Source organism: Mastomys coucha, chromosome X (assembly GCF_008632895.1).
Source record: "Mastomys coucha isolate ucsf_1 chromosome X, UCSF_Mcou_1, whole genome shotgun sequence".
In the NCBI taxonomy this organism is placed as follows: Eukaryota; Metazoa; Chordata; class Mammalia; order Rodentia; family Muridae; genus Mastomys; species Mastomys coucha.
Window position 1 is genome coordinate 51,663,869 of NC_045030.1, and position 27,529 is coordinate 51,691,397.

The 27,529-nt window shown below is 36.9% G+C and overlaps 1 protein-coding gene across 3 annotated transcripts in view; it reads right to left on the reverse strand.

Moving 5' to 3' along the window:
- The window catches only part of Smarca1 (SWI/SNF related, matrix associated, actin dependent regulator of chromatin, subfamily a, member 1), a 74,720-nt gene that overhangs the window by 24,107 nt on the left and 23,084 nt on the right, over positions 1-27,529 (reverse strand). For all 3 annotated transcript variants that reach the window (XM_031355930.1, XM_031355848.1, XM_031356015.1), the window contains exons 11-18: positions 27,111-27,337; positions 24,256-24,377; positions 19,855-20,007; positions 17,942-18,074; positions 16,970-17,118; positions 14,508-14,627; positions 5,612-5,722; positions 5,235-5,348 (exon numbers count right to left, since the gene is read on the reverse strand). In XM_031355930.1, the coding sequence (XP_031211790.1) occupies positions 5,235-5,348; positions 5,612-5,722; positions 14,508-14,627; positions 16,970-17,118; positions 17,942-18,074; positions 19,855-20,007; positions 24,256-24,377; positions 27,111-27,337 (1,129 nt within the window). The remainder of the gene's footprint in view (positions 1-5,234; positions 5,349-5,611; positions 5,723-14,507; positions 14,628-16,969; positions 17,119-17,941; positions 18,075-19,854; positions 20,008-24,255; positions 24,378-27,110; positions 27,338-27,529) is intronic.

Here is a 27,529-nt window from a genome sequence, read left to right on the forward strand (position 1 = left end):
CAGCCAGGACTACACAGAGAAACCCTGTCTCGAAAAACCAAAAAAAAAAAAGAAAGAAAAAAAAAAGAAAAGAAAAAACACAGGAGTCTTTATTTTTTATAATTCAATTGTATGGGTCTTAGGGGTGAACATTGTAGATGACAGGGTCACACTGAGATGACAAAAGATTGGACACCCCTGAATGATTACATCATTTGAACTACAAAAATCAAAAGGGGAACGAGCTAGAGTTTTTGAGAACCTGTGTATAGAAAACATCAAATAACTCCACTACAGAAGTTTTGCTCACATAAAAATAAACTATTGCTTCATTTATTTTGTAACTTTGATGAGTTTTCTAGATGCATAGGGTAAAAATCAATATTAAGTAAATACTTATCTTTGAATTTTTTGTTTACATTTATTTTGTGTGTGTTCATGTGCGAGGAAGCACATGCTACAGCATGTGGGAGGGACAGGGCCTGAGGACAACTTGAGATAGTCACTTTCCTCCTCCCACCATGTGAGTTCCAGAGATTAAACTCAGGTCCTTAGGCTTAGCAACAAAGACCTTTACCAGCTAAGCCATCTCTCCAGCCCAATCGTAGGAACTTCTTAAAATACATATAATGTTATCTTTGAAGCTCTGTAGATGATTAACATGCCATGCTGATCTGTCTGTACTCTGAACTCAATCATGAGACCCTTCCAATTAGGTAACCCACTTGAGCTCAGTTTCTTAGGAAACTATGGGAGAGACAAAGGTCAGAAAGTTAAAGCAACTTGAATGTGGTATTTATCTTCTAAATCCTCACCTAGGTATTCCTAAATGAGACTCCCAGCAAATCTTCAGCTACGCAGTGGGAGTCTAAGGTGGAACCTAAGAGAGCACAAAGCTAGGAAGAGGAGAGCAGAGCAATGTCTCTCTTGTCATCACCAACACCATGCTTGTCACAACTGCAGCCCAAGGTTTCACACCAGTCTCTCATTTTCATATTTCAACAGTCTTCTGAGTGGTTTTCCTAATAAATGTACTATTCCTCATGTTACATCCAAGATGACAGATTGAAAATATAAATCAAGTGTCAATGAGATGGCTTAGCGTGTATGAGCTCTTGCCACAGAAGTCTGACAATGTGAATTCAGTTCCTGGGTCCCATATGGTAAGAAGGGAGAATCAACTCTAAAATGACGTCATGCTCTGACGTCCTGTGCGTAGCATGCACAGGAACATGAACACATGCACAGTTTATATAATTCTGCAAAATGTAAATCCAATCAGCCTTTACTACTTCTACGACCTACAACTCTTGAGAAAAAGTTGACTATGCCTCAGTTCCTCATTTGTAAAATAAAGATGTAGTTCCTATAATGAGGATGCCAGGCTAATATTTATACAGAACTTGGAACTTTATGAAACAGAAAGAAAGCTTAGATCAGTGTCATTTTGCCACCCACCAACATCTCTGCTTTAAAGGCATCTGAGTGGTTTCCTTTACTCTGAAGTTAAATTTCAGCCTCGTTGTGACCTATACATATCTCCACCTCTGAACACACTCTATCTACCTCTGGAAAACTGCCTGTTCTTCCCCACTTCGGGGCTCTGCTTGGCACAGAGAATATGGTGACCTGATGCCTTCTCTCCTACACTTTACAGGCTCAATCCCATCATCTTATAAATCTTGGCTTAAGTGACTCTTCCGTAGGGAGCATTTCCTCCATCTTCCGTACCACTATGTATACTTACCAAACTGCGTGACAGCCACCCTGCATTGTAATGTCTGCTTATGTCTGTCTCTGGCATTACAATCTAAATTCTCAGAATCTGTCATTTCTTTATTATCATTATTACTAGTAGTACTACTCTTACTACTACTGTTAGGACTTTATTGCTCGAGTACATACATGTGCTTATGCCTCTAGGGTAGAGGTTGTGAACTATATTTGTAATGGATGATCTTGATAGTATTGTGTTAATCGGTGAATTTTTCTTTCAGAATCAGATGGAATTTAGTACACTTATCCTTTCATTTCCCCTGAAGATGCCTAAAATAGCAACTAATTCCTTAGTTAAACGGTAATGATCTTCAGGAAGGCTGGAAGTACGTCCTTTAGACTTATGAATTTCCATGATTATATTACCCAGCACAACAGATACTAAAGAGCAGACTGAGGTGATGGAGTCTGGCCATTCTCCATCAGTTTGTAAATGTGCTGCCTCACATGGACAGATGTCAACTCCGTTCAAGTAGCAATACCGCAGCAAAGGGGATTGTCAACAAGAACAGGTCATTTCCAGGAGCGTGCCTGTGTCCCATCATGGCAGTAATCCAGCAGCCAAGTTTGTTTATCATTTTCTCCTAAGTGCCTATTCCAGCACCTAACACAAAGCAGTGAACGAGTATTAAATGCAGCCAGGTCCCCTTTCACCCCTGCCGTTCTCTACCACCTTCTGTGAGGTGAGGGGAATTAAACAACAGAGTGTAGGAATGTGAACTGCATGGCATCTTGCACCTCCTCACTCAAGCTTTTCCTCTGTCTTCCACCCCTCTCTCTTCTTTTCTCTTAGCCCTTGCAGCTGTCTGTTCATTGACCTGTCTTATAAGGTTTCCCCCTCCTCTGTGTTCTTCCAGCTGGCCACCACCCAAATAACCATTCTGAGACCTTGCTCCTAACCACAAACTGCCTGTACTAAAAGGCACTGTTTACATTCTAACTGAATCTGTGGCCAGAATGTAGTGGGCATTGGAATTCTCACAGGGAACAAAATCACACTATCTCCAAAGTCGGCGCCTGAATAGTTCCATCATCTGTGATGAAGTGGTTTTTGTTTTGGTTTTTTTTTTTTAATTGCTGCTACTTGTCTACCACTTGGCCCACCTCCCAAATGGCAGGTCACACCACTAATAAACACAATCCTTATTTAGGACTTCAGAAACGAATGGGGTTATAGCACATGCAGAAGTAGCCGAGAATGTCTGGATAGGAAGAACACAGTATTTAAAGTGTAATAAGTGAGTTGGAGACAGCAGGCCAACCTCATTAGCTCTGTGACCTTGTACAAAGTAACTGAACCTTGCTGAACTTCAGTTTCCTCACCAATTACAAGCAATCAGACCCATATAATGAGGCTGTTAGGATCAAATGAAATATACATTAAAGCACTGGGGAAAGTATACAATGTTCTGCACAAATATTTCATTTAGTAGTCAAGATCTAGTATGCCAATTAATTCTCCTTTCAAGTCTTACTGATAGCAGCTGATAAAAAGAAACTGAAAATAATGTTTATGTCTAGAATGACTATGAACAAAGGTGAACTTCTATATGCCTGTTTACACTGGGAAATTAATTATTTAATAACAGTTTGCATTTTGTCTCTACATTGCATTCATTTTCTTTGAAAGTGGTTTTATGCATAACCTGAGCAGTCAAACATGATTGCTTTACTCTGCTACACTGTCCTGATTCTCTCCAATTTAACCACATTTCTCTAACAATATCATAACTAACCCATGTATATTCTCATTAAGTTCATCAGTTTTCTGAAACAAGAGCTCATTGTCCTTGAAGTCACTGTGTTAGTTTGAATACACTTGGCCCAAAGAGTGGCACTATTACGAGTTGTGGCCTTGTTGGAGTAGGTGTGGCCTTGTTGGAGGAAGTGTGTCACTGTGGGCATAGGCTTTGAGACCTTCCTCCTAGCTTCCTGGAAGTCAGTCTTCCCCTAGTAGCCTTCAGATGAAGATGTAGAACTCTCAGTTCCTCCTGTACCATGCCTGCCTGGACGCTGCCATGTTCCTGCCATGATGATAATGAACTGAACCTCTGACCCTTTAAGCCAGCCCCAATTAAATGTTGTCTTCATAATAGTTGCCTTTATCATGGTGTCTGATCACAGCAGTAAAACCCTAAGGCAATCACTATGCAGTCCAAACTGGCCTCAAACTTGCAAAACTTCTGCCTCAACTTCCCAAGTGCTAGAATTACATAAAGACATATACCACAAGACTTAGGTATATATGTGGTTTTTTTTAACCTTCACACATACAGAGCAAGAAAGACCTTTTTGCTCTGATTCAAATACAATACTCCCAGTATAGAAAAATACTGTAAACATTCTAGAGGTCTACTCTAGTTTGTAAATACAAATTAATTTTTCTAAATATATAGAGTTTCGCCAGGTACATTCCAGCTACTAATCAAAATAATTTATCATAATTCTAACTCTAATAAAGGTAGAACAAAATAAATGTTAAAACAACTTCTAATTCATGAAACAGAAATTTTCTTAAGATTACAATTCTGCTGATACTTTAAAATTTTTATTTTTATTAGTGATTCCAATATTTTTGGTCGACCATCCTCATTAACTAGGAAGTCAACTTTCACATACAGAAATAAGCTTGTATTCTTAATCTTTCAAGGATATATAGGTATACTATTACAACTTCTAAATTTTATTTACTAAAATTTGCATCTGTACATGCAAAAAGGAATTTTTAATTCTAGAGATCATTTTATTTTTAAATTATATGAATCATTCTCATATGATTTGTTATCTTTGGCATCTAAGTGACCACTAATTACCAACAGAGCTTTTATTAACTTATGAGCAATAAACACAAAAATACTTAGTTTTATTAAAGAAAATCATTTAAAAATTAATCATATATCAAAATTCATTTCCAATCACATTCTGGTTCTTTCTACATATTCTTTGACAATTCAAACACTGAATCTAATAAAATAACATTACAGATGTTACTGTTGAAATATTGCTTTCATTAATGTCCCTTCTGAGTAATTTGAAAGTTGAATCATTACTACTAGTTCAAAACATTGTTACATGCTTTTATATTCTTTAATAATAAGCAGAAGTAAATAGAGTGCATTGTCTATTTTAACCAGTATTTGCTGTGTTGTTATATTCTAGAACATATGATTTAGCAATAATATAAGAAAATCAGAATAATAAACCATGTTATAAGAGAATTCTACAACAGTACACAGAACATTATTGAGACTAGAAGAAATGATTCAACAGTTGAGAGCTTTTCCAGGTTCATGTCCCAACACCCACATGGTAGCTCACAGCAACCTGTAACTTTTGTTCTAGGGAACCTAATACCCTCTCCTAATACCCTAGTATAGACACCATGAATATGTATGGTGCACAGACAAACATGCAGGAAAAACACTCATAACAAATAAAATAATTTTAAAATATTATAACACACTAATTTTAAAAAGTACCTTGTAACCTATAGTCTTCCGATAATAAAGAATTTCCTTTTCCAGGAGCTCAAATAAGCGTGGTGGAAAAAATTGAAAATCTTGAACATTTGGCTGTTTCGGAGGCCGAGGAGCCTGTGAGAAAAACATATATTGCATACTATTACATACATATGTATTTTTTTCATGAAGCACAGCTAATCTAAGTCACTCTAGTGATTTTTTTTCCAATTTGGAAAATTAAATACAATAGAATCCATTCATATAGCTGCTTCCCATCAAGTTTTTGCTGTACAGTTATATTTTAGGAAGTCATAAGAAAATATGAATCACAAACCATGTTATAAGAAAATTCTACACATGTACAGGCACATAAGAAGTGGCCTGTACAGTTTTACCTTTGGAATTTTGGGCTCGCTGACACGTAAAGCCTCTCTAAAGTAGGCATCCACTGCATAGTTGGCTTTGCGTTCTCGTTTAGGAGGTTCAATCCATTCCACCGTACCCAGCTACATACAACAAGCAAGAACAAGAGGTTTAATTACCGCAAACTATTTCCTCAGCACTACATGCAATAAGGCAGTAATTAGAAGCAATTAAAACCAGTTTCATAAATCCTACTTCTACCTGCAAAGTTCCACAGCACTTCTGTACATCAAGTTTAATAGCAAAAATATTTTTTGTTATTGTTGCTGGTTTGCATTTTTGAAAATAATTTTAAAATTAGCCCCTCCTTAATTGAGAATAATCTGCACATTCAGTTTAACATTTAATGCCAATTTAAGTCAATAAGGAGTAACTCTCATAAAAGCAAAGTAATATTGATGCTGGTAACTTTAAACATACAATAGGTCAGAAGAGAAAACGACAAGAAGCAGCATGTCAGCCACATATTCAAATCAAGAAAAAAATGTTCAAAGGGAACTTTCAAGAAAGGTAAGCTGTAGTGCAGTGGAGAGAAGTCACTACAATCAGAAAGATTCAGATTTAAATACGAATCCTAGCATTTCACTGGTCATATACCTTTGAGGATTCTTTCTGGCTTTCATGAAATTGAGAATACTTAATACTTACCTGTTGGATTAAATATGGCCACAAAGGATCTGGGAATCTAGCTCAGTAATACTATGTATGATTAACTTGTGCAAGGCCTTAAGTTGGAGCCACAACACTAAACACAGTAATTTCAACAGTTAAATAAAAAGTATTATTACAAATGAAAATTAGTATTACCATTGGCTTGCAGCATTACAAAACCTACCCCACTGTCAGCTAGAAAATGCATTTTAATAGTCAACAAACAAAACTGACAACACAAAGTTCTGGAGTCCAAGGAAAATTTTTCCCATTCCTGTTTTTCTCAATTTCATAGATTTAACCTAGTGACTTTAAATAAAATGAGCCATGGGGCCTTTAAAAGGCCATTCACATATCATTTATTGTCCTATCTCTTACCTTAAGGTTGGTTTCAATATGGCATCATAGGCAAAAAGTGGGTGGCAAGGCTGCCTGTGACTCAGTAGTAGAACAATTGCTTATCATGCACAAGGCCCTTGGTTCAATCCCCAAAACCACTTAAGAAAACTATGGATAATAAACTAAGGATAATGAAGGTGGTTAGGGATCTACATGCTCTCACATGGTCCAGAGAAGGAAATCCCAAAGTTAGGGTGAATAAGTCAAAGTCTGGGCAATAACAAAATATAGTTTTTTATTGATTCCTAGGATTCAAACTAATGTGCAAACTTACAAGAAACAACACCATTATGCAGTATAATTTAACACAGCTAGGGGTGTAGCTCAGTGGTAGACTGTTTGCCTCGTATACACTAGGCCAAGATGGCAAACAGTGAAAGGAACTACCCTGAGAGAGGGAGGAATCCCAGCACTTCAGAATTAAAACACAAGCTGTCATCTATTGGAGAAGCTGTAAATGAGATTTCTTTTTAAATCATATTTGTTCATTTATTTGTGTATGCACATGTGTGTATGTGTGCATGCATGTTCATGCCATGTCGCACCTGCGAAGATCAGAGAACAACTTTTAGGAGTCGGTTCTCTCCACCATACGGATTCCAAGGACTGAACTCAGGATGTCAGGCATTCACTGAGCCATCTTGCTCACCCTATAAAGTGAGATTTCTTAATTACAAGAAAGGTTAGAGTAAATAGCTTTTACTGTCTCTAAAAGGTTATAAGAAATTATAATGTGGTGCCTAGATAAAATAATATCCACATCTTGGGCTAGAGATGTATATCAGTGGTAGAGAACTTGCTTAGCATGTAAGAAGCCCAGGGTTCAACACCAAACAAAGGAAGAAAAGAACAGTGGGAAGGAAGAAGGAAGGGAAAGAATAAGGTGAAGACGGAGATGAATTGTGGCTTTTGTACCAAATGAGTTCTTGTATTAGGTGACAGTAATGGTGACAAAAAGATTTTATAAATAGCTCAGGAGATTGCAACAGAGGATTCCCCAGAGGAAGCTGACAATCTAGCGAGCCCAATCAGTGAACTACGGTTTCAAGTAAGAAACACTGCCTCAATACATGGCATCAGATATTAATCTCTGGCCTCCATACACATGTGAACATACATGTACACCAACATTAATGTGCACATACATACACACATATATACATGCTTGCAAAAAAAGTTTTTATAAATAACTTATATTTTAACCTTTTAAAAGTAAAACTTTAAAATTAAAACTAACTTTTAAAAGTAATATATTTTGCCATCCACTCAGTGTTTGTTTGAAAGTCTGGATGTTGAATTTTGAAATAAATGTTAGAGGCCAGTTTCTTGAACTTTCAAAAACAGAATAAATTATACTGAATTGGCTTGTTTTAGATGAAATAAAGTATATTAATGCTAACATATTCAAGTCAATTTATAGAGAATTAATGTCAGCTACCATGATTTAATTTACTATGCATGCTAGTAAAATAATGTAACTGATTCAACAAATCATAAATGGAAGTCTACCTTAACATGTAATTTCTAAGATTTATAAACAATATACCTTCAGATTTTCAATTCTCTTTAGAAACAAGGTCAACTTAATTTATGATCCTATCTAGAAAACATGAATATATAGAAATAATATGTAATCTCAAATGAGAATACTCAAAAATCCCTATTTTTGGTTATTATTGTTAATGTTACACATTCAATTATAAAAATCACCATAATCATTAAAATGTCTTTTATCTGGGGCTGGAGAGATGGCTCAGTTGTTAAGAACACTAGCTGTTCTTCCAAGGGACTGGGGTTCAATTCCCAGCAACCACATGATAGCTCACAATTGTCTGTGACTCCAGTTCCATAGGGTCTCAAACCCTCACACAGACATACATGCCAGCAGAACATGAATATACATAAAATAAAAATAAATAAATTATATATCTTATCTGTAAATTATGATGTTTGCTAGAAATCAAAGCATGCAAAAGCCTATTATATTATACACACACAATTACACAATTATTTTACTACACTAATCTTATTCTAAAACTGTGAATGGAGAAAGGGATGTAGTTCAGTAGGATAGGATGTGCTCAGCATGAAGGGGGGTCTCAAGACTGAAAAAAACAGAAGTTCCAACGCTACTTAGGTTCTATTGATATTTTTTCTACTTTATAAAACAGTCAGTACCACTAACCCATGGGAATAATTGGAGAATAAAGAAAAGTCCTATCATATAATTAGATCTAAAAAACATATTAGGCAGGCAATTTCCACCCTGTGCAGAAAGGCCATCACCTCCATCTAAGCAGGATAAAGCACAAAGCAGTCTGAGTTAAAATTGCAAATAAAACAGACAAATATAAGTCGAAAAACAAAGCCTATCAGGGGCAGACTACAGCAAGAAAGCTTGGTCAGTATAGTGGGTGCTATGCAATTTAAAATGCTTTAGCTCTCATTTTTCAGTAAAACCAAGATCTAAAAAGGAGTTCTTCTTCAATAAAATGTCATTTATATCTGTTCAAAACTATGTTTTATAGACCAACTTTAGCTACAACAATAATAAAATCTATTGTATGTCAAAAATAAACAGGCATGAATCTATAGTGATATAAATAAACAAGGACAGAAATAATTGAAAGTGAAGAGGTAGCTTCTCCTTATAGAAATCCCCAAGTAGGAAATATAGATGGAATGAGGAAATTGCCCTCAGGCAAACACCAAGACAATAATTCCCTCAGCAGATGATTGAGTACAAGCTTGAAAATACCCTTAACAAGATACAAAAGTAAAAAAAAAAAAAAAAAAAAAAAAAAAAAAAAAAAAAAAAAAAAAAAAAAAAGAGAGAGCTAAATTCATAGGAAAGAAATTGACCAGATGTCTTCCCCATCCACTAAGTGAATAAGGTTAACATCACCCATAAAAATACTGGTTGATCTCACTGATATTACTATCTGATAATATGTATAGGACACAACACTCCTTCTGGCATATTCTTGCCAAAAATACATAATCTCAGTAAAAGCATGAACACCTATCCAAAAACATAAAGTGAGGGATAAGTTACAAATAACTCATGAATGCTTTTCCAAAACATCCAGGTCACGAAAAGAAACAAAAACTGGAAAACTCTCACAAAGTAGAAGAGACTAAGAACCTACACAGGGAAAAAAATGTAATATGGGATAAAATAATAATAATAATAATAATCTAAAAAATGAGAAGAAAATATTAGTAAAAGACAAATCTGATTAAAGGGCCAGTATTTAAAATAAACTAAGTGTTCTAATATTGACAATCTAAAATCAAAGAAAACAATTCCATTGAAAGAAAAAAACAAGGTTTAAATGGAAGAAGAAGAGATGAGAGTTAAGGACGTGAAAATGTGTTCAACGTATCAACAAATTTCAGATTAAAATAAGGAGAAAACATTCTACACCTCTTAGAAATAGAGAAGGGAGCAGCGGGGTACAAGTCAGTGGAGGGAAGAAGTGGGAAAATGGAGAGATCTCTAATTAGAGAGGGGGAGGCAGATAAATACAGAAGGAGAGCGAAGGGGAAAATAGCAGTAAGGACGTCTGGAAAGGTCACAAGGAAATCATATAGTAACTACCTAAAAATACCTATAAGACATACTCCACCTGTGTATAAATAGACATAGACAGCTTCGGTGAACTCTTCCCTTCTCAGTTGGCGATGCTCTCCTAAAGAGGCACAGCCCCAACCTCAGGCCTGAGAAGTCCTCTTTTGAGTTGTTGGTCCGAGGGGCCCAAGAGACTCCCAAAATATTTCAGGGTAGTGCTATTAACCTTGGTTGCCCCTAGAAGTAAAAGGAAAATCCCTATTGCTGAAGATACCACGAATCTCAAACACAGTTCCTTATCTGGAACTGGCCTGAATAAGTCCTCCTTGAGGACTAGCTTTCATGGTACCAGAAGGTGCCATGCAAACTTCCAAAAGAGGGAGACAGCCAACAGTCCTACATAGTGATGATACTTATAAACCACAATGGTAACCAGCATGGCACAATAACCCAGAGGGTGTTAGAAGCAACCAACAGCTCTTTAATTGGCCTTAAAACATACTCGAGAGAAGGGAAATCATGCCTGGTACTAGAAACCTAGCCAACTACCCAGGGCTAGTGAGCCCATTGATATCTGCAGAGAACCTACAACCAGCATTTTACTAAAATAACATAAGTCCTAACTGCATTGTAAATATTAATCCTTATATCCCCAGATACAATGCAGCTATCACCCTACATTGAGGAAATTTCACTTTACAACAGAGATCATCATAGAAAAGTATAACCAATCAAACTGCAGAGTTGTGGATCCCAGTCCCAACTGATACATCTAGAACATAACTCCTGCACCTGAGGCTCCAGGATCACTTCAGAAGAGGGAGTGTGGTGGTTTGAATATGCTTGGCCCATGGGAAGTGGCACTATTAGGAGCTGTGGCCTTGTTGGAATAAGTGTGGCCCTGTTGGAGGAAATGTATCACAGTGTAGGAGGGCTATGAGGTTTCCTCGTGCTCAAGCTCCACCCACTGCTAAAGAGAGAACCTGCTCCTCCTGGCTGCCTGTAGAAGCAAGTCTCTCTTTCTGACTGCCTTGGGATCATGACGTAGAGCTCTCAGCTTTTCCTCCAGTGCCATGCCTACCTGAATGCTGCCGGGCTTCCTGCCTTGATGATAATGGACTGAACCTCTGAACCTGTAAACTAACATCAATTTTCCTTTATAAAATTTGTCTTGGTCATGGTGTATCTTCACACCACTTGAAACCCTAACTAAGACAGAAAGATAAAAATGTCTAACAGCCAGAAGAGGAGAAAGCTTGCTGTGAGGTTGTGTCTCCTAGAAATGTCTGCTCTTCCAAAGGTCCTGAGTTTAAATCCCAGCAACCACATGGTGGCTCACAACCACCCATAATGAGATCTGATGCCCTCTTCTGGTGTGTCTGAAGACAGCTACAGTGTTCTTATTTATAATAAAAAATAAATCTTTGGGCAGAGCTAGCAGAGACTGAGTGAGTAGGATTGACCAGAGCAGAGCAAGCAGGGCTAGCCAGAGCGAGCAAGTGAGCAAGCAAGCAAGTGAGCTAGGTTGGAGGTTGGCCGGAGCAAACAGAGGTCCTAAATTCAGTTCCCAACAACCACATGAAGGCTCATAACCATCTGTACAGCAACAACTCATAAACATAAAATAAATAAATAAATCTTAAAAAAAAGAAAGCAATGTCTAAGAAGCTACACCAATGATGTTTCACTAACATAAATGCCTAAATACAAGCTGAACAAGAACACCTATAGGCACTAATGTAGGCAGGAGGGAAGCTCATATTTCCTAAGCCCTACCCAAAGAACTACAGGTAACAAAGGAATGCTGACAGCAGTAGAAATAGTCTTCCTCAGGCAAGAGCATATGGGTTGGCTATACAGTACCAAATAGCCCTGAAAACATACATACAAGTAACATTATACAGAGTGAGCAAGTTGTATTTATATATTTAAGAAATTAATTTTAAAGAGAACAAGGTAGGGCTTATTGGGAGATAAAGGGGGAAGGGGAAATGATATAGTTATATTATAATCTCAAAAATTAAAACTGTAGAATGAACTAAGGAAAAGCCACTATATACCTCTTAGAAAGATGAAAGCCAATATTTTGACACCACCAAAATTCTGGCAAAGAGGTGGACTGTGTTTTCATTTGCTACTGGGAGAATGTGAATTGGCATAGCCATGTTGGAAGAATTAGATTTAATTAGATGTATAAGTCTAAACCTACTTTTCTTATGGGGCCCAACAAGCATATTCTCTGGTATTCCCAAAGGAATCAAAATCTTGTGTTTTTAAGATATCCTACAGTTGTGTACAGTAGATTTATTCATAACCACCAAAACTTGGAAAGAACCAAGATGTTCCTTAGTGGGTGGATGAATAAATACACAGTAATGCATTCAGAATGTGGAATCTCTTTTGGTGCTAAAAAGAAATTGAGCTATTGGCCCATGAAGAAAGACAAAGAAAACTGAAACATGTATTACTAAATGAAGGAAGCCAACCTAAAAAGGCTTCATTTAATGATATGGCATTCTGAAGAATGTAAAACTAAGGTAAATAAAAAAGATGAGCACTTGTCATGAGCCAAGAGAAAACCAGGTAGGGATGAGTAAAGCTCAAAGGATTTTTAATGCAGTGAAAATGCTTGATGATATTAAATGGTAGATGCCTATGCATTTGTTAAAAGCCATAGAATACATCACCCTGAAAGAAAGAACCCTGTTGTAAATGATGGGGTGACAATCTGTTAATGTATGTTCATGATTGTAACACATGTACCACTTTGGCATAAGATGTTGATAGTAGAGTGGGTGGTGTATGACAGAGACAAGGGGTATATGTTCTTTCCAATTGATTTTGTTGGGAACTTAAAATAGTCTGGTTTGGTTTTGGTTCCATTTTGGTTTGATTTGGTTTTGAGTTTTTGAGGCAGGTTCTCTCTATTATGTAGCCTTGGCTGTCTTGGAATTCACTATGTAGTCCAGCCTAGCCTCACAGAAATTGCCTCTGCCCCTCTGCCCCTCCATGCCCCTGTCCCCGCCCCTGTCTCTGCCTTTGCCTCTGCCTCATGCTGAGATTAAAGGAGAGTACCACCGCACCCTGCTAAAGTTGTATTTGATTGTTTGTTGAATGATGCAATGTTGAATCCTAGAATGAAGCCCCTGGAACAGGACAAAAACATTAAGGAGAAAAACTGATGGTAATTTGTTAACATTTCAATAATTAAAGTAACACATATATTAACATAAAACTCTGTGCTATTTTAGTGAGCTAACAAAAGCATTTATTGTTGTCTTCTTCCTGATAGTAGATGCCATATGATCAACTGTGTTAAGCTCCTACTGCCTTGATACCCCTGCCATGATGTACTAATTATACCTTGCACTGTACACCAATAAACAGCCACCCCTTCTTTAAGTTTCTTTTATAGACATTTTATTATTCAAATCAGGTGTATGGAGGGGCAGGTACACAGATGACAAAGGCGACAGATCTTCTGAAACTGGAGTTCTAAGAGATTATAAGCCACCTGACAGGGAGGCTGTGGATTGAACTCAAGTTCTTGGAAAGAGCAGTGCATGTTCTTAGCCATTGAACCATCTCTCCAGCCACATGTAAGTTTTTTTTTTAATTGCAGCAATAGGCAAAGCAACTAAGACAGTCACTTGTAGACACACTGATAATTACTTTAAAAATATTAACTCATTTCCTATGAAAGGTACTCTGTATACCTACTAGAATCTACCTTTGGTACATGAAAAAGCTGAGTACCCAAAGGTATTACCTAGTGATAGAGATGAGATTTCAGCTTGAGATCCTGGTCTAAACCACACACCTGTACTTCTTTTCACTAACAAAAGTAGTAGTGCAGCTAGAACATCCCCTTCTAAACAAAAACATCTGAAATCCAAAGTGCACCCAAATTCCAAATTTTAAGGAAATTGTTGGAATAGTTTAGACTTCAAATTGTCAGACCAGTAATGTCTCTGCAAATATTCCATAAACAAAACCAAAAACCAAAACAAAACAAATAAAAGCAACAACAACAAAAAAAAACCTCTAAAACATGAAATGTTTTTGATCTAAAACTTGGGAAAAGACTATCCCACTGGCAGTGACAACAGCAAATATGACGATCATCATATTAAATCAAATTATATTACAGCTGGCCCTTGCACTACATAAGTGCCTGTGTTATTTTAATAGATTTTACAAGGAAAAGCAAAAACTTGACAGCCTAATGGCTAAAAGTATTAAGTTACCTTTTGTTTTTCTCTATAATCTTCTCCTTCAAACTTGTACAAACTTTGTTCAAGGTCCATTCTAAAATTTCTTAGAGACGACTCTCCCATTTTCTGCATGCGTTCATTCATCTCTGCAGTCTAAAGTAGAATATATTGAAATGACAAAATTATCAATAAACCAACTTACAAAATGTAAATTTTCTACTTTTCTGGAATTTATGTTTGACATGGAATATCTGCTCTGTTAAGTTACAAGGGTAGGAGGATATACTAGAGCTGGAGAGATAGATGTCCCACAGTTTAAGCACTAGTTGTTCTTGTAGAGGCTCAAGTTCAATTCCCAGCACCTACATGGTGGCCCGCTCATAACTCCAATCCAAGTTTATTTGACACCCTCTTCTGTCCTCCAGGGACACCAGGCATGCACATTGTGTGCATACATGCAGAAAAATACCCATATATGTAAAATAAATAAAATAAAATAATAAGACAAAAATTCTAAAAAATAACACAATGCTGAGAGAGAGGAGGGGAAAAGAACACAAGAGAGAACATATTTTTCTTGACATGATGTAAAATCTGTGGTAGAGCACTTACATACAACATGCAAGGCCCTACATTCTATCCCCAGTCATACACACACACACACCTAAAATTTTAACTTCTCTCAAGTTTTGAGAAAAATCAAATGTTTCATTCCCAAATATTCAATTCTTCATAGAGTTAGAAAGAGTAATTCTCAAATTCATTAGGAATAACAAAAAACCCAGGATAGAGAAAACTATTCTCATTACCAATTATTTTCACTCACGGTTTCTTTACAGGACATTTATCACTAAAGATGTAGCCGTATTATACTTTCCATTGTATAATTGTAATAAGAGAAATCACTAGTACGATCATAAAGGTAAAGTTAAACTAAAGCATTTTTGCATATTGGCATAAAATATAGTGACAGAAGATTGTTCTATGACCTTTAAAACAAAAGCACTTTGAGAATCAAACTGAACCTTTGCAGGATATATATTTACTACATATTTGATATTTTTTTCTTATTTCCCCAAGATTATAAACTGCAAGTTTGGTCCCCACCATAATGGTATTGAATTGGTGGAACACCAAAGAAATGTTGATTACGTCTTTAAGAGAGATTAAGGGTTTTCCGTCAAAAGTAAGTTAGGTGTCAGAGGCCTGCTCTCTAGCTTGTGTATGACTGGATTAATTACTATGACAATGGGTGGTTATAAAACCAGAAATCTTCTTCGGAAGTTCTCTTACTCCCTCTCTCGTGTGCACACATGCTCCCACCAGACAATGCTGTCCTCCATGAGACACCACTGGGAGCCAATGCTAGCACCTGGCTCTTGGACTTCCAAATATCTTTTTTCCCTGCAAAGTAGTCAGCATCAGGTATTTTGTTATAGAAAGATCAAAAGAACCAAGACAAACCTGAACATGTTTAAAAGAGCCATTGATACGCAATCCATAAAACCTATACAATGATTAAGTCAAAAAAGCAAACAACCCAGGTTTTTTTTTTTCACCAAGTAAAATACACAAAGAGAAGGTGAGCTGAGGACAACGTATCATCGATTGCAGTGTGCAGGCTTTATCTGCACTTTTTTTTTTAAAGATTTATTTATTATTATAATTAAGTACACTGTAGCTGTCTTCAGACGCACCAGAAGAGGGCGTCAGATCTCATTACGGGTGGTTGTAAGCCACCATGTGGTTGCTGGGATTTGAACTCATGACCTTCTGAAGAGCAGTTGGTGCTCTTACCCGCTGAGCCATCTCACCAGCCCCATGCACTTTTTTAAAAAGGGAAATATTTCTCTAAGTACAACTAACTAGCTATGAAACACTTAAAAGTTTGAGTAGTTACTGGATATTAAATATTTGGTGTCATTAAAAATACAGAAATAGTTCCAGGTGAAAGAAAGCTGTGATTTTTTTTTTTTTTTAAGTATAAAGGGTGATAAGCACATGGAAAAATCATTAGAGCATTCTGATTCCCTTTTCTCCTGTTTGAAATCAAGCATCATTTGTAGAATGACAAAAAATTGCAGTATTGTAAAACACTAAGGGTGATTTGATAAAGAATGATTTAATGTCCCGTGCTGTTTATGAAACATTTTCAATTGGTTGTATTGTGTATACTACAGTGAAAAAAAAAATCACACAATGAAGTCCATCCATATGTGATTAAGTACAAGATGCACTGCGTGTTTAAGTACAGTATTTTTGAAAGGACACAAAGTCACTTCATTGTAAATGCTGCTGCCTAGTTTTGCTGACTTTAAAAAATGAAGAAGAAAGCAAAGCAGGACCCTATGCTGGCAAAGAAAATTCTTCAAACTCTTAGGAAGAACTGGAGTTAATTTGGAACATACACTTAAACCTAAATACAACATATATGTGGAAACATACAGTTTGTAAATAACCTACATTATGGAAATACAGTGCTATCTTCAACTAACCTTCTTTTCCCCTCTTTCCAGAATAGTTACAATGTCCTCATCTGTCAGCTCACTTTCTTTACAGGCAAAAACATGCGTAGCTCCATGACGTATCATTTGTAGCATTTCCTCTTTTGCCAGCTTGTTAGATTGTTGGTCAATGAGTCTTCCTAATAACAATCAAAATGGAATATAGTGAATTATATTTCAAGAAAGCATAACATAATGGTTCTGATCAGACACACTGGACTAAATCAGACATAAAGGAGCTTTATGAGGGAATTGGTAAGTTTAATGTTAGCTACTTGATAAATAATGAAGTTTTTCTTCTATCATATTTTCTGTTTCCCTATTCTGTTAATATTTTTGGGTTCCAATCCCATTTTTCAGATAGCTTCTCTGTATGGAGAAGATGCTCTGATGTATGCATATTTGCTTAATTTTTTTTCAGAAGCCAATATTTTTCTGCTAAATAATAGTATGATACTACAAAAGTCATGTCATTGACATTCAAGTATAACACAGTGAATTTATTTCATGTACTGAAGACATAGGCTTAAATTACAAAAATTACAAATATCTTTTCAAAGATTATTTACATATATAACATTATATAGACTGAGCATGTTATATTTAGGAATATCCATATACATTTATGTATGTAATAACAATCAATTAAAAAGAAGCCATTAATTTGAAAAAGCAAGAAGAAATATATGTGTGAGTGTATATATTCACATACACATGCACATATTATATATATGCATGTTATATATATGTATATGTATACATATATATGAGTTTGGAGGGAAGAAGGGGAGGGAAAATGACTGAATTATAATAAAAGGAATTCTTTTTAAAAGAAAAGGAAAAAGATTATTTTCACTAAGTTTGTAATTTTCAGTCAACATTTATTGAAAAGCAGTATCCTTTGAAGGAAACTAAATGTGCTTTGCACCTCCTCAAATTAATGAAGTTTTTACATAGAAATACCTTGCTGTATAACAATTGAATCAAGTCTCAGTTTTATCTCAGCTCTCTCTACAATCCTCTCTTCCACTGTGTTGTCTGTAATGAGACGGAAGACTCGTACTGGCTTCTTCTGACCAATGCGATGTGCCCGATCCTAACAGAAAAAGTCCAACCGTAAGATGCTGGAGACTGTAGAGAAGACTTAAGACATATAACTACAATGCTATAAATAGCTGAAAATAAAATTCAGACTTCAATCTCTCTAAACCTGTCACTTCTGAAAGGAGGATGATGCATGTTAAGGATTTCCAAAGATTTCTGGGAACAAAGAAATCTCAGTGTGCTGTGCTGCTACTGGGAAACTTCCAGAATATCATAAGGCAAATCCTCTTTAAGATGAGGACAAACAGCAGCTAAGACTTCTGTATTGAGTTACTAGGTAACGTTAACTCACTAAATGCAAACATCTCCAGGACTAGCAAGGAGTTTTTACAGGAACAAAGCAGTTAGCAAGGGCTGCTATGTTAACAAAAGTCTGCTTTATCTCATCATCAAGCACTTCTTTCTGCTTACCAAGGCAATTCTGGGACACATAGTAAAAGCTCATGAATATTAATGAGATCTTCATAATTTTAAAATTCTAGAATTGCTCCAATGGTTTATAATTAGCAAAGGTGGCAGGTGGCAACTTCTGGCAAAATATAAGCATGTGGAGAGTGTGTTTAAAATGCAGAAACTGACAGAGCAAATGAGAACAGAGAGGAGGTGGGGAGAATCAAAAGAAACAGGATTGAAAACAGTCCCTGTAATAAATGTAAAAACAATGCAACCCAATAAGCAAGTGTTTCAATAAGGCACTTTCAAAGAGGATTCAATACTCTACAAATACCTAAAACTTTAAACTCCAACCAGTAATCTCTGAGTAACCAGATTGTGATAAAAGGTAAGATAAAATATTCTTTTAAAAATACACATACACACAACTCGATGGCTCAGTGCATAAAGTGCCTACTATTCAAGTCTAAGGGTCTAAGTTGGAATCTCTAACACCCACATAAAAGCCAGGCATGGTGGCCCTTACAACCGTCTAGCACTGAGGCTGAGACTTGGGGCAGGGCTTGGGGCACTGATCAACCTGTCAAGCCGAAGTGGCAAACTCCAGATTCAGTAAGAGAATCTGTCTCAAAGGGATGCAATTGGGGAACACATCCTCATGTCAATCTCAGGCTTCCACATGTGCTCTCTCAGGGATACACACCCACACAAATATATACAACACAAACATATGCACAAAAACAACACACTTTCCTTTCTTACATTTTTACCTATTCATCCCAATTATTTTGTTACCAATGTCAAAATCTAACACTTTCAAATTTCAGCACTAAAGGTTTTTTAACAGGGTCCAGCCATGCAGCCCCAGCTAGCCTGGAACCCGTTATGTAGATCTGGTTAACCTCAAACTCATAGAGATCCCCCTGCCTCTGCCTCTGCTTCTGAGTGATGGGATTAAAAGCCATCATGCCTGACCTAAAGATTTTAGTAGGCACTTATTAAGCAAAATAATGAGATTAATTTTTAATCCTTCTCATTAAAATAAACTCAGAAAGCCTCCTCAGTACTCAAAAATAGGAAAATGTTGACATACATAGATATAGATCAAATATAGATATAGATGGTATAGATACAGATATAGATATAGATAAGATTAGATATAGATATAGATTATATATAGATAGATAAGTTTCACACTTTTATTTGAAGCATATCTGTTAGCTTTCATTTCTTTTGTTTTCACACTTAACTCAGCAACTTTAACTCTATCTAAACTCTACAGAAATCACTCCAAAACTGTTACCCTGTTACCCTGTAATCATGTAAGCAATAGCATTATGCAGTTCAATAATTTCCTGCTATCATTAAATGTTACTAACCATAGCTTGTAAATCAACCTGTGGATTCCAGTCCGAATCATAGAGAATAACCACATCAGCACTTGCCAAGTTAATTCCGAGTCCTCCAGCCCTAGTACTCAGCATAAAGATGAATTTGCTGCTACTCGGAGCATTGAAGGCTTCTATCGCTTCCTTTGTTGATTAACAAAAAAATATAAAAGGAGAAAAATTGAATTACATTCCAGATTTTAAGAAAGAGAAAAGTTAGCATGCTCACAGAAAATACTTTTATACTTTGTATATAATATTCTTCATAACCTAATACTTTATAATATTATTCCATCTTCCAAGCTGTTTCTCTATATACTGCACTGTGTAAGTTGCTAGTGAAAATATGTCTTTATAAATGAAATTTCCAAATGTTAGTCAGTAGAGACAAACATAGAACAATCATACAAATAAATTTAACTAAGAAAATCATTCATTGTCATTCTTTGAAAATAATAGTAAAACTATTATAATTGATTAAGTGCTGAAATATGTATTTGGGTAACATGTCAGAAATGTCAATATCATTCTGTGAACTGATAAACAAGATGTGGCTAAGATCAATCAAGAGAGAAAAGTTGAGAAATGCAAATGAGAGTAAGATGATCTATATCAATATAATGACAAAGGGAGAATAATCAAGAAAATCAGAATGACATGTCCAAGAATATTTAGTAAAGAATCTTTAAAATTGGGTTGTGTGGAGTCGGAGCGGGCGGCAGGAGCGGTACGGTCGTTGGGGCAGAAAATACCTGCAAGAATCTTTAAAATTAATATATTGTTAATATCCTCTATACAAAGCTCTAATCGAAATCAATTAGGAAAATGCTGTCTCAAATAAAACAATGATCCTGAAAGGACAAAAACTTCTACTCACAGAATAATTATAAATATACAAAAACTACCAGAATAATGTTAGTTTCTCACTAGTAATCAAATAGATGCAAACAAACCATATAAACATTTTAAGGATAAATCAATATAATACTACTCAAAGCTGATGAGGGAGCAGAGGGATGTTGTTTCTGGGAATGTACATTGGAACAACCTTTCTAGGAACCAATTTGACAACATACACCAAGAGCCTTAATACTGTTCATACCCTTTGACCCAGTAATTCAACTTCCAGGAACTTACCCTAAGGAAAAAAAAAATCAGAGATGTGCACAAGATTTATGTATATTGACTTTCACCATAGCATTATCTATAACAGTGAAAAATTGGAAGCAACCCAAATCATCAGCAATAAAAGGACATATTTGTATAGTATATCATTAAGGTTAAAATATTTTGCTAAAACTATAGTGATAAAGAACAATGTAATCCTGATTAAAAGTATTGATATACTGAATTTTATAAATAGCACATATATAGTATGATACCAACTTTTTTTTTATTAGATATTTTCTTTATTTACATTTCAAATGATATCCCCTTTCCTGGTTTCCCCTCCAGAAAAAACAAAAAAACAAAAAAAAAACCTGTTCCTTCCCATCTCCCCTTGCTCACCAACCCACCCTCTCCCACTTTCCTGGCCCTGGTATTCCCCTACACTGGGGCACAGAACCTTCACAGGATCAAGGGCCTCTCCTCCCATTGATGACCAACTAGCCATCCTCTGCTATACATATGCTGCTGGAGCCATGAGTCCCACCATGTGTACTCTTTCAGAAACTGAAAACAACCCAGATGTCCCTCAACAGAGGAATGGATACAGAAAATGTGGTACATCTACACAATGGAGTACTACTCAGCTATTAAAAACAATGAATTTATGAAATTCTTGGGGAAGTAGATGGATCTGGAGAATATCATCCTGAGTGAGGTAACAATCACAAAAGAACCCACATGGTATGCATTCTCTGATAAGTGGATATTAGTCCAGAAGCTTGGAATACAAAAAGTACAATCCACAAACCACAAGAAACTCAAAAAGAAGGAAGACCAAAGTATGGATACTTCAATCCTTCCTAGAAGGGGGAACAAATTACCCATGGAAGGATTTTCAGAGATACCAACTTCTTACATATTATTTCCCAGAGATAGTTGATTTTGTAAATCTCTCTCAGTATTCATATGTTAATTATATAGTCACAAAGTACAGTTATTTTCTAATGCAATAGAAAAAGATGGTCTAAGTTCTAGTAAGACTTGATGCTTAGCACAACTACAGTTAGTAGAGCATGAAGCCATGGAGTACAGAAAGCAAAAATGTTTGGTGACAGACACCCTGCTTTAAAGAAAATTGCAAAATCCTGGGAGTGAACACAACTCAGTCATATATACACATGTGAAACACAAGCCTTTAACTCCTCTGAGACATAATTTAATGTGGCACAAGTTTATCAGTACCTTAACCCAGATTACTGGGAGAATCATTGGGAACCACCAGGTACCTAGCTTATAGTCATGTCTTGCTAAATGTTAAGTCCGTTCCCTATAAAAGTGAAATCAATTAAGTCCAAGGATGATGAGAGGCCTAACTAGCTGAGTTTACCCATAGGGAAAGAGCAAATGTCAGAAATATTGAGAAGGAAAAAATCTCCACTGCTGATACACAGAGCAAAGAATCAAATGTGAAAATACATGAAATGATTATATGAATAGCAATATAAACAAGACATCTCCCAGAGGAAAGAAAGAATGGGTCTGACATCTCTGTACTCAAATGTGATGCCTGTAATTCAAAACCTTTGAACAAAGAATAATACTTGAAGATTAAGAAAAGAAAGAAAAAGAGGTAAAGAGGAGAGGGAGTGGCAAGAACTCTGTGAGGGAGGATGGGGGCAACATTTGGGATATAAATAAATAAAATAATTAATTAATTAATAAAAGAAAGAAAAAAGAAAACACAACAGAAAAACTTAAACAAAACAAAGAAAAAACCCAAGAATTTCCATATAGCTAGGTAAATAAACAGGGAAATAGGTCAAAAGTGGCAACTGGCATTTTGAGGCCACATACTACCTACTAAATACTGCCTTGGTGTCCTCTTCATTCTAGCATGAAAGGGCATTCATCTTGAACAGTACAAAAGATGTTAATGAAGAAATGGGTTCTCAGGACTAAGTCAACAAAAGTTTCAAGTAACTGTCTCAGAGAATTTCAAACTATAAGGTGGGAAATAATTGAAGTTTTTAAGCATTCGTTTATGTGCAACAGTTACCATGACTGTTTCCTTTTAGTAGGTAGCAGAAAAGCCTTAACATTAAAGTCTGTGTGCTGCTGGCAAAGCTGCAGTATGTGATAGCCAGGCTTCAATAAGGGTGTTCATAGGAGACAGAAAGTCTTGTCAGTGGAAGGAACTATGGAAGTAGAGGAAGATGAGCTGAGATTCCTGTGGCTTGAGAAGGTGTCCTGAAACAAATAAGAGCTGTGTGCGATTTCCTGTCACACAGAATATAGTGCACTGCATGGTTTTAAACTGTTTATACCTATTATATCCACCAATCTTCACAATATCATCAGGAAAAAGCATTAGTATCAATTTTATCTTTATGGCTCTATCAAAGATACTGAGGCTTACAGAATTAAATGGTCATTAGAAAGTGGTCTTGTTAGTGCTAAAAATCAGGTCTTCAAACCAAGTTCTGGGTATTTCTACTATACCATAAAATCTTGTTCATTTGCCCAGAACATGGGTATCGAGTCTTGAGAGAGAGAGAAGAAGAGAGGGAGAGAGGGGGAGGGGGAGAGAGGGAGAAAGGGGGAGAGAGCTAAAAGATCATAGAAAAAAAGAGAAAGAAATAACAAAGCTATCCACAAAGTGGTTTAATGGGTTTATAATGCCTTTCAATCATGACTTTTCTGATGATAAACCTAAAGACTTACAAAAATTTCCAAATATGAAGACACTAGGTGCTAGGTAGGTGTACTTATTCATACTTACAAGCCAACATTTTACCATCCTAAAATCCAAACTCGTAAGTATCTACACTTATTTCGTCATACTTCATTTTTACAAAAGCCCTCCACAGCCAAGAATGTTCTTCCAATACTAGAGTTGGTTGATCATAAATCAGCCAAATGACCACCATTAAACTCCGCAAATGGTCAGAATCTACCATGGGACACAAATTCAGAAGGAAAAGAAGCATATAATCAGAAATTGGGATGTCAGTTTGAGAGACAGTAATCAATGGGGCAGTGGCTAAAAGAGATTGTGTTCTTAGAAAAGTATATCTCTGAAGAGCCTGGGATGATTTAGAAAAAATGGGTGGAATGGAAACTAAGTGTGGAAGAGTGATAATAGAAGAAAGACCATGTGGCAGTGAAAACTTCAGAATCACTGAGCAGTGGCGCAGAACAAAGTTTAAAACAACAGTAAAGAAACATTGTACAGCTGAGTGCTGATTTTTGACATCTTGCTTCACTTCCTTGTCCTGTCCTCACCTCTCTTTCTTCATGTGGGGTTTGTCCATCCAGTCGACAATACTCATAACCACGCCACATACAATAATCCTCCAATATGTCTAGCAGTCGAGTCATCTGGCTAAAGATGAGAACTCTTGATCCTAAAGTATTTCACCAGAAAATAGTTACACAACATGTGTAAAGTATGAAAATTACATAATGAAACACATTATCTTTGTGCAGTTAACATATATAAATAATTTCAGATACCTTGAAAGTCAAAAAGAAAATAAAGCACCATAAACAATCTAAATAATATGGCACATTAACATGCCAACACACACACACACAAAAACAGAGAATGTTACACAAAATTATCTATTTGTTTAAACGAAAAGGATTTCTTTAGGTCTTAAAAATTCTTGCAGACATCATCAATTTTGCAGGCAAATAGAAGGAACAAAAAAATATTATTCTGAGTGATATAACTCAGACCCAAAAGGAAATGCATAGAATGTATCCACTTATAAGTGGACATTAGCCATAAAGTACAGGATACACACAGTACACCCCACAGACCCAAAGAAGCTAAACAAGAAGGAAGACTCAAGCAAGGATGCTTGAATCACACTTAGGAGACACAAAATGGTCATAGGAGGGAAAGGGAGGAAGGGAACTAGATGGGAGAGTAGAGAGGTTGAGGAATGGGAGGTCATGATTAGGTATGGGGAGAGGCCCAGAGTTCCAGGAGAATGAATGGAAATCTACAACTGACTGGGGTGGGGGGAAATGGAGAATCTCTAGGAAAGTCCAGAGACCTGGGATGGTGGAGGCTCCCAGGAGTCAATGCCGGTGACCATAGCCGAGATGACTGACACTAGGGACATGAAACCTGTAGAGGGTGCCAGGCAGGACCCCTAGGAGAAGGATAGGGACACCAACCCACCTACTAAACTTTCGACCCAAAATTTGTCCTGTCTAAAACAATGCAGGGATGGAGCAGAGAATGAAGGAATGGCCAACCAATATCCAACCCAACTCAAAACCCATCCCATGGGCAAGCACTAACCCCTGACATTAATAGTGATACTCCATTATGAAACTGTCCTGAGTGGCTCTACCTAGCAGCTGAGTAAAACAGATATAGAGACCCTCAGCCAAACATTAGGCAGAGGTTGTGGACACCTATGGAAGAGTCCGGGGAAAGGATTGAAGCCCCTGAAGTAGAGGGAAACTCCACAGGAAGACCAACAAAGTTAAAAACCTGAATGCCTGGGAACTCTCAGAATCTGAACTATGTTGGTAGAACATACACAGGCTGGAATGAGGCCCCTGGCACATATGCAGCAGACAGGTAACTCAGTCTTCATGGCTGCCCTGTCTAGTCTCAGTGGGAGAGGATGCACCTAATCAGGCAGAAACATGATGTGCCAGGGTGAGGGGATACCCAGGAGGTACCCCTCATGCTCAGAGAAGAAGGGGAGGGGGGATCAGAGGAAGGGACTTGGTGAGGGAGGGACCTGGAAGAGGGGCAGTGTTTGTTGAGAATCAACCCACCATCTTTCCTGCCTCGCTGGTACTGGCGGGCCACAATACTATGTCCTGGTGGCATCCCACTCAGCTTATTCTCACTGCTGAGCTACTCACTCCCAAGCAGCGTGTTCTCACTGCTGAGCTACTAACTCCCAGCTAGCGAGTTCATCTCGCATCCATGCAATGCCCCACACATCCCACGATCAGCCATCTCAACACCTAATTACCTGGTAGAAACATGACTCTTGAAGCTTAATTATCCACTCAGATTTAGATAACAATAAGATCACAGTTTACAAGATGCCAATATAGTAATTTCAGAGCCAATTGATAATAATAAAAGCTTTACCCCAATTATTCTAACCTGTGAAAATCTTAGGTACTTGTGGCTGTTTAATACCACAAGAGATCAGGGTCTTCTTGTTCATCTGCCTCCATGTTGGCTTCTCTTACTTCTTTCCCCCTGCTACCCATCTATCTCTCCCCAACTCGTAGCTCTGCCTCCCTTTTCCTGTCCAATCACAGGCCTACCACTACCCTAATGTGATTAGACAGGGAAAATCCTGCAACAGTGTTTGGGGTATAAACAAATAATTTTAAAAAAAAAATCTTGCACACACACTACCATGACTTAGATTCTGTCTTGTCTTTGTCCCAAGGATCTACAGTGGTCCATATAATATCTCTCTGGATTATTACTGCAACTGTCTTCACCTTGTCTTCTGGTTTTACTCTCTCATTCCCAGTAGATGTCCCAGACAGTGCTTCCAGCATTATCCTCCTGACATACAATTCTGATAGTTACCTCTTACCATCAAGTCTTCTTTAACTCCTCTACATCCAAAATAAAAGCCTTTGAAGTATGGCTTTAAAGACCTTCCATCATTTGGTGCATAATGGTGTATAATTTGACATGATCTATCCTTACCAAATTCACAAAATGCCACACTACATTACATATCATAAACGCCTGTGCTGTGGTCCCTGTTTCCCTGCCCTAGACAAGCACACCCGTCCCATTATCAATGGCTCACTCCTGCTTTCAATCTCCAGTCTTCACTTCCAATATCATCACTGTGAAGGCATTCCCAATTCCCACTTTCTCAATAGCATGGTGAAGTGCACTTAGCACAATGAACTGCAACTCTTCCTCCTCACTACACTGTGAGTTTCTTCAAAGCCAAGCCATCGTTGTAGTCATCTTTGCATTCCTGGACTGCAGACAGAATTCCTGACAAAGAGTAAGGACTCAACAATGTCTTCTAACCAAGTGGGTGAATGAATATGAGACATTTTATCCACATACAAATCGTTATTATGAGTTTATTCCATGCTAACTAAAAAAAAAAATCCTCACTCACCCTGTTCTTTAATTCTCACCAATAGCTTATCCAGAGCTACCATTTTACCACTATTGCTGACAATGTGCTCATCTGTCGTATAAGGTGGACCAGGCTCTGCTCCATCAAACAGATAAGGATGATTACAACACTTCCGGAGCTGCATCAGAATATTCAAGAGTCGCATCTTGTCCATCTTGCCAGAAGAGTTTAAGACGTCAATATCTTTCATCAGAATTTTTGTATACCTAAAATGTTAAACTATAATTAATATTTTTTAAGAACACAATGCCATAAAGAAATGTTCCACTAGCAATATGGCTGGATTCCTATTAAGTACGAAAAAAGTAGATAAAGGCAGATTGGAATTGAGTGCTAGAGGTATCGGTCAACGGTAGAATGCATACCTAATATGCACCATGCCCCTGGGTTCAATCACA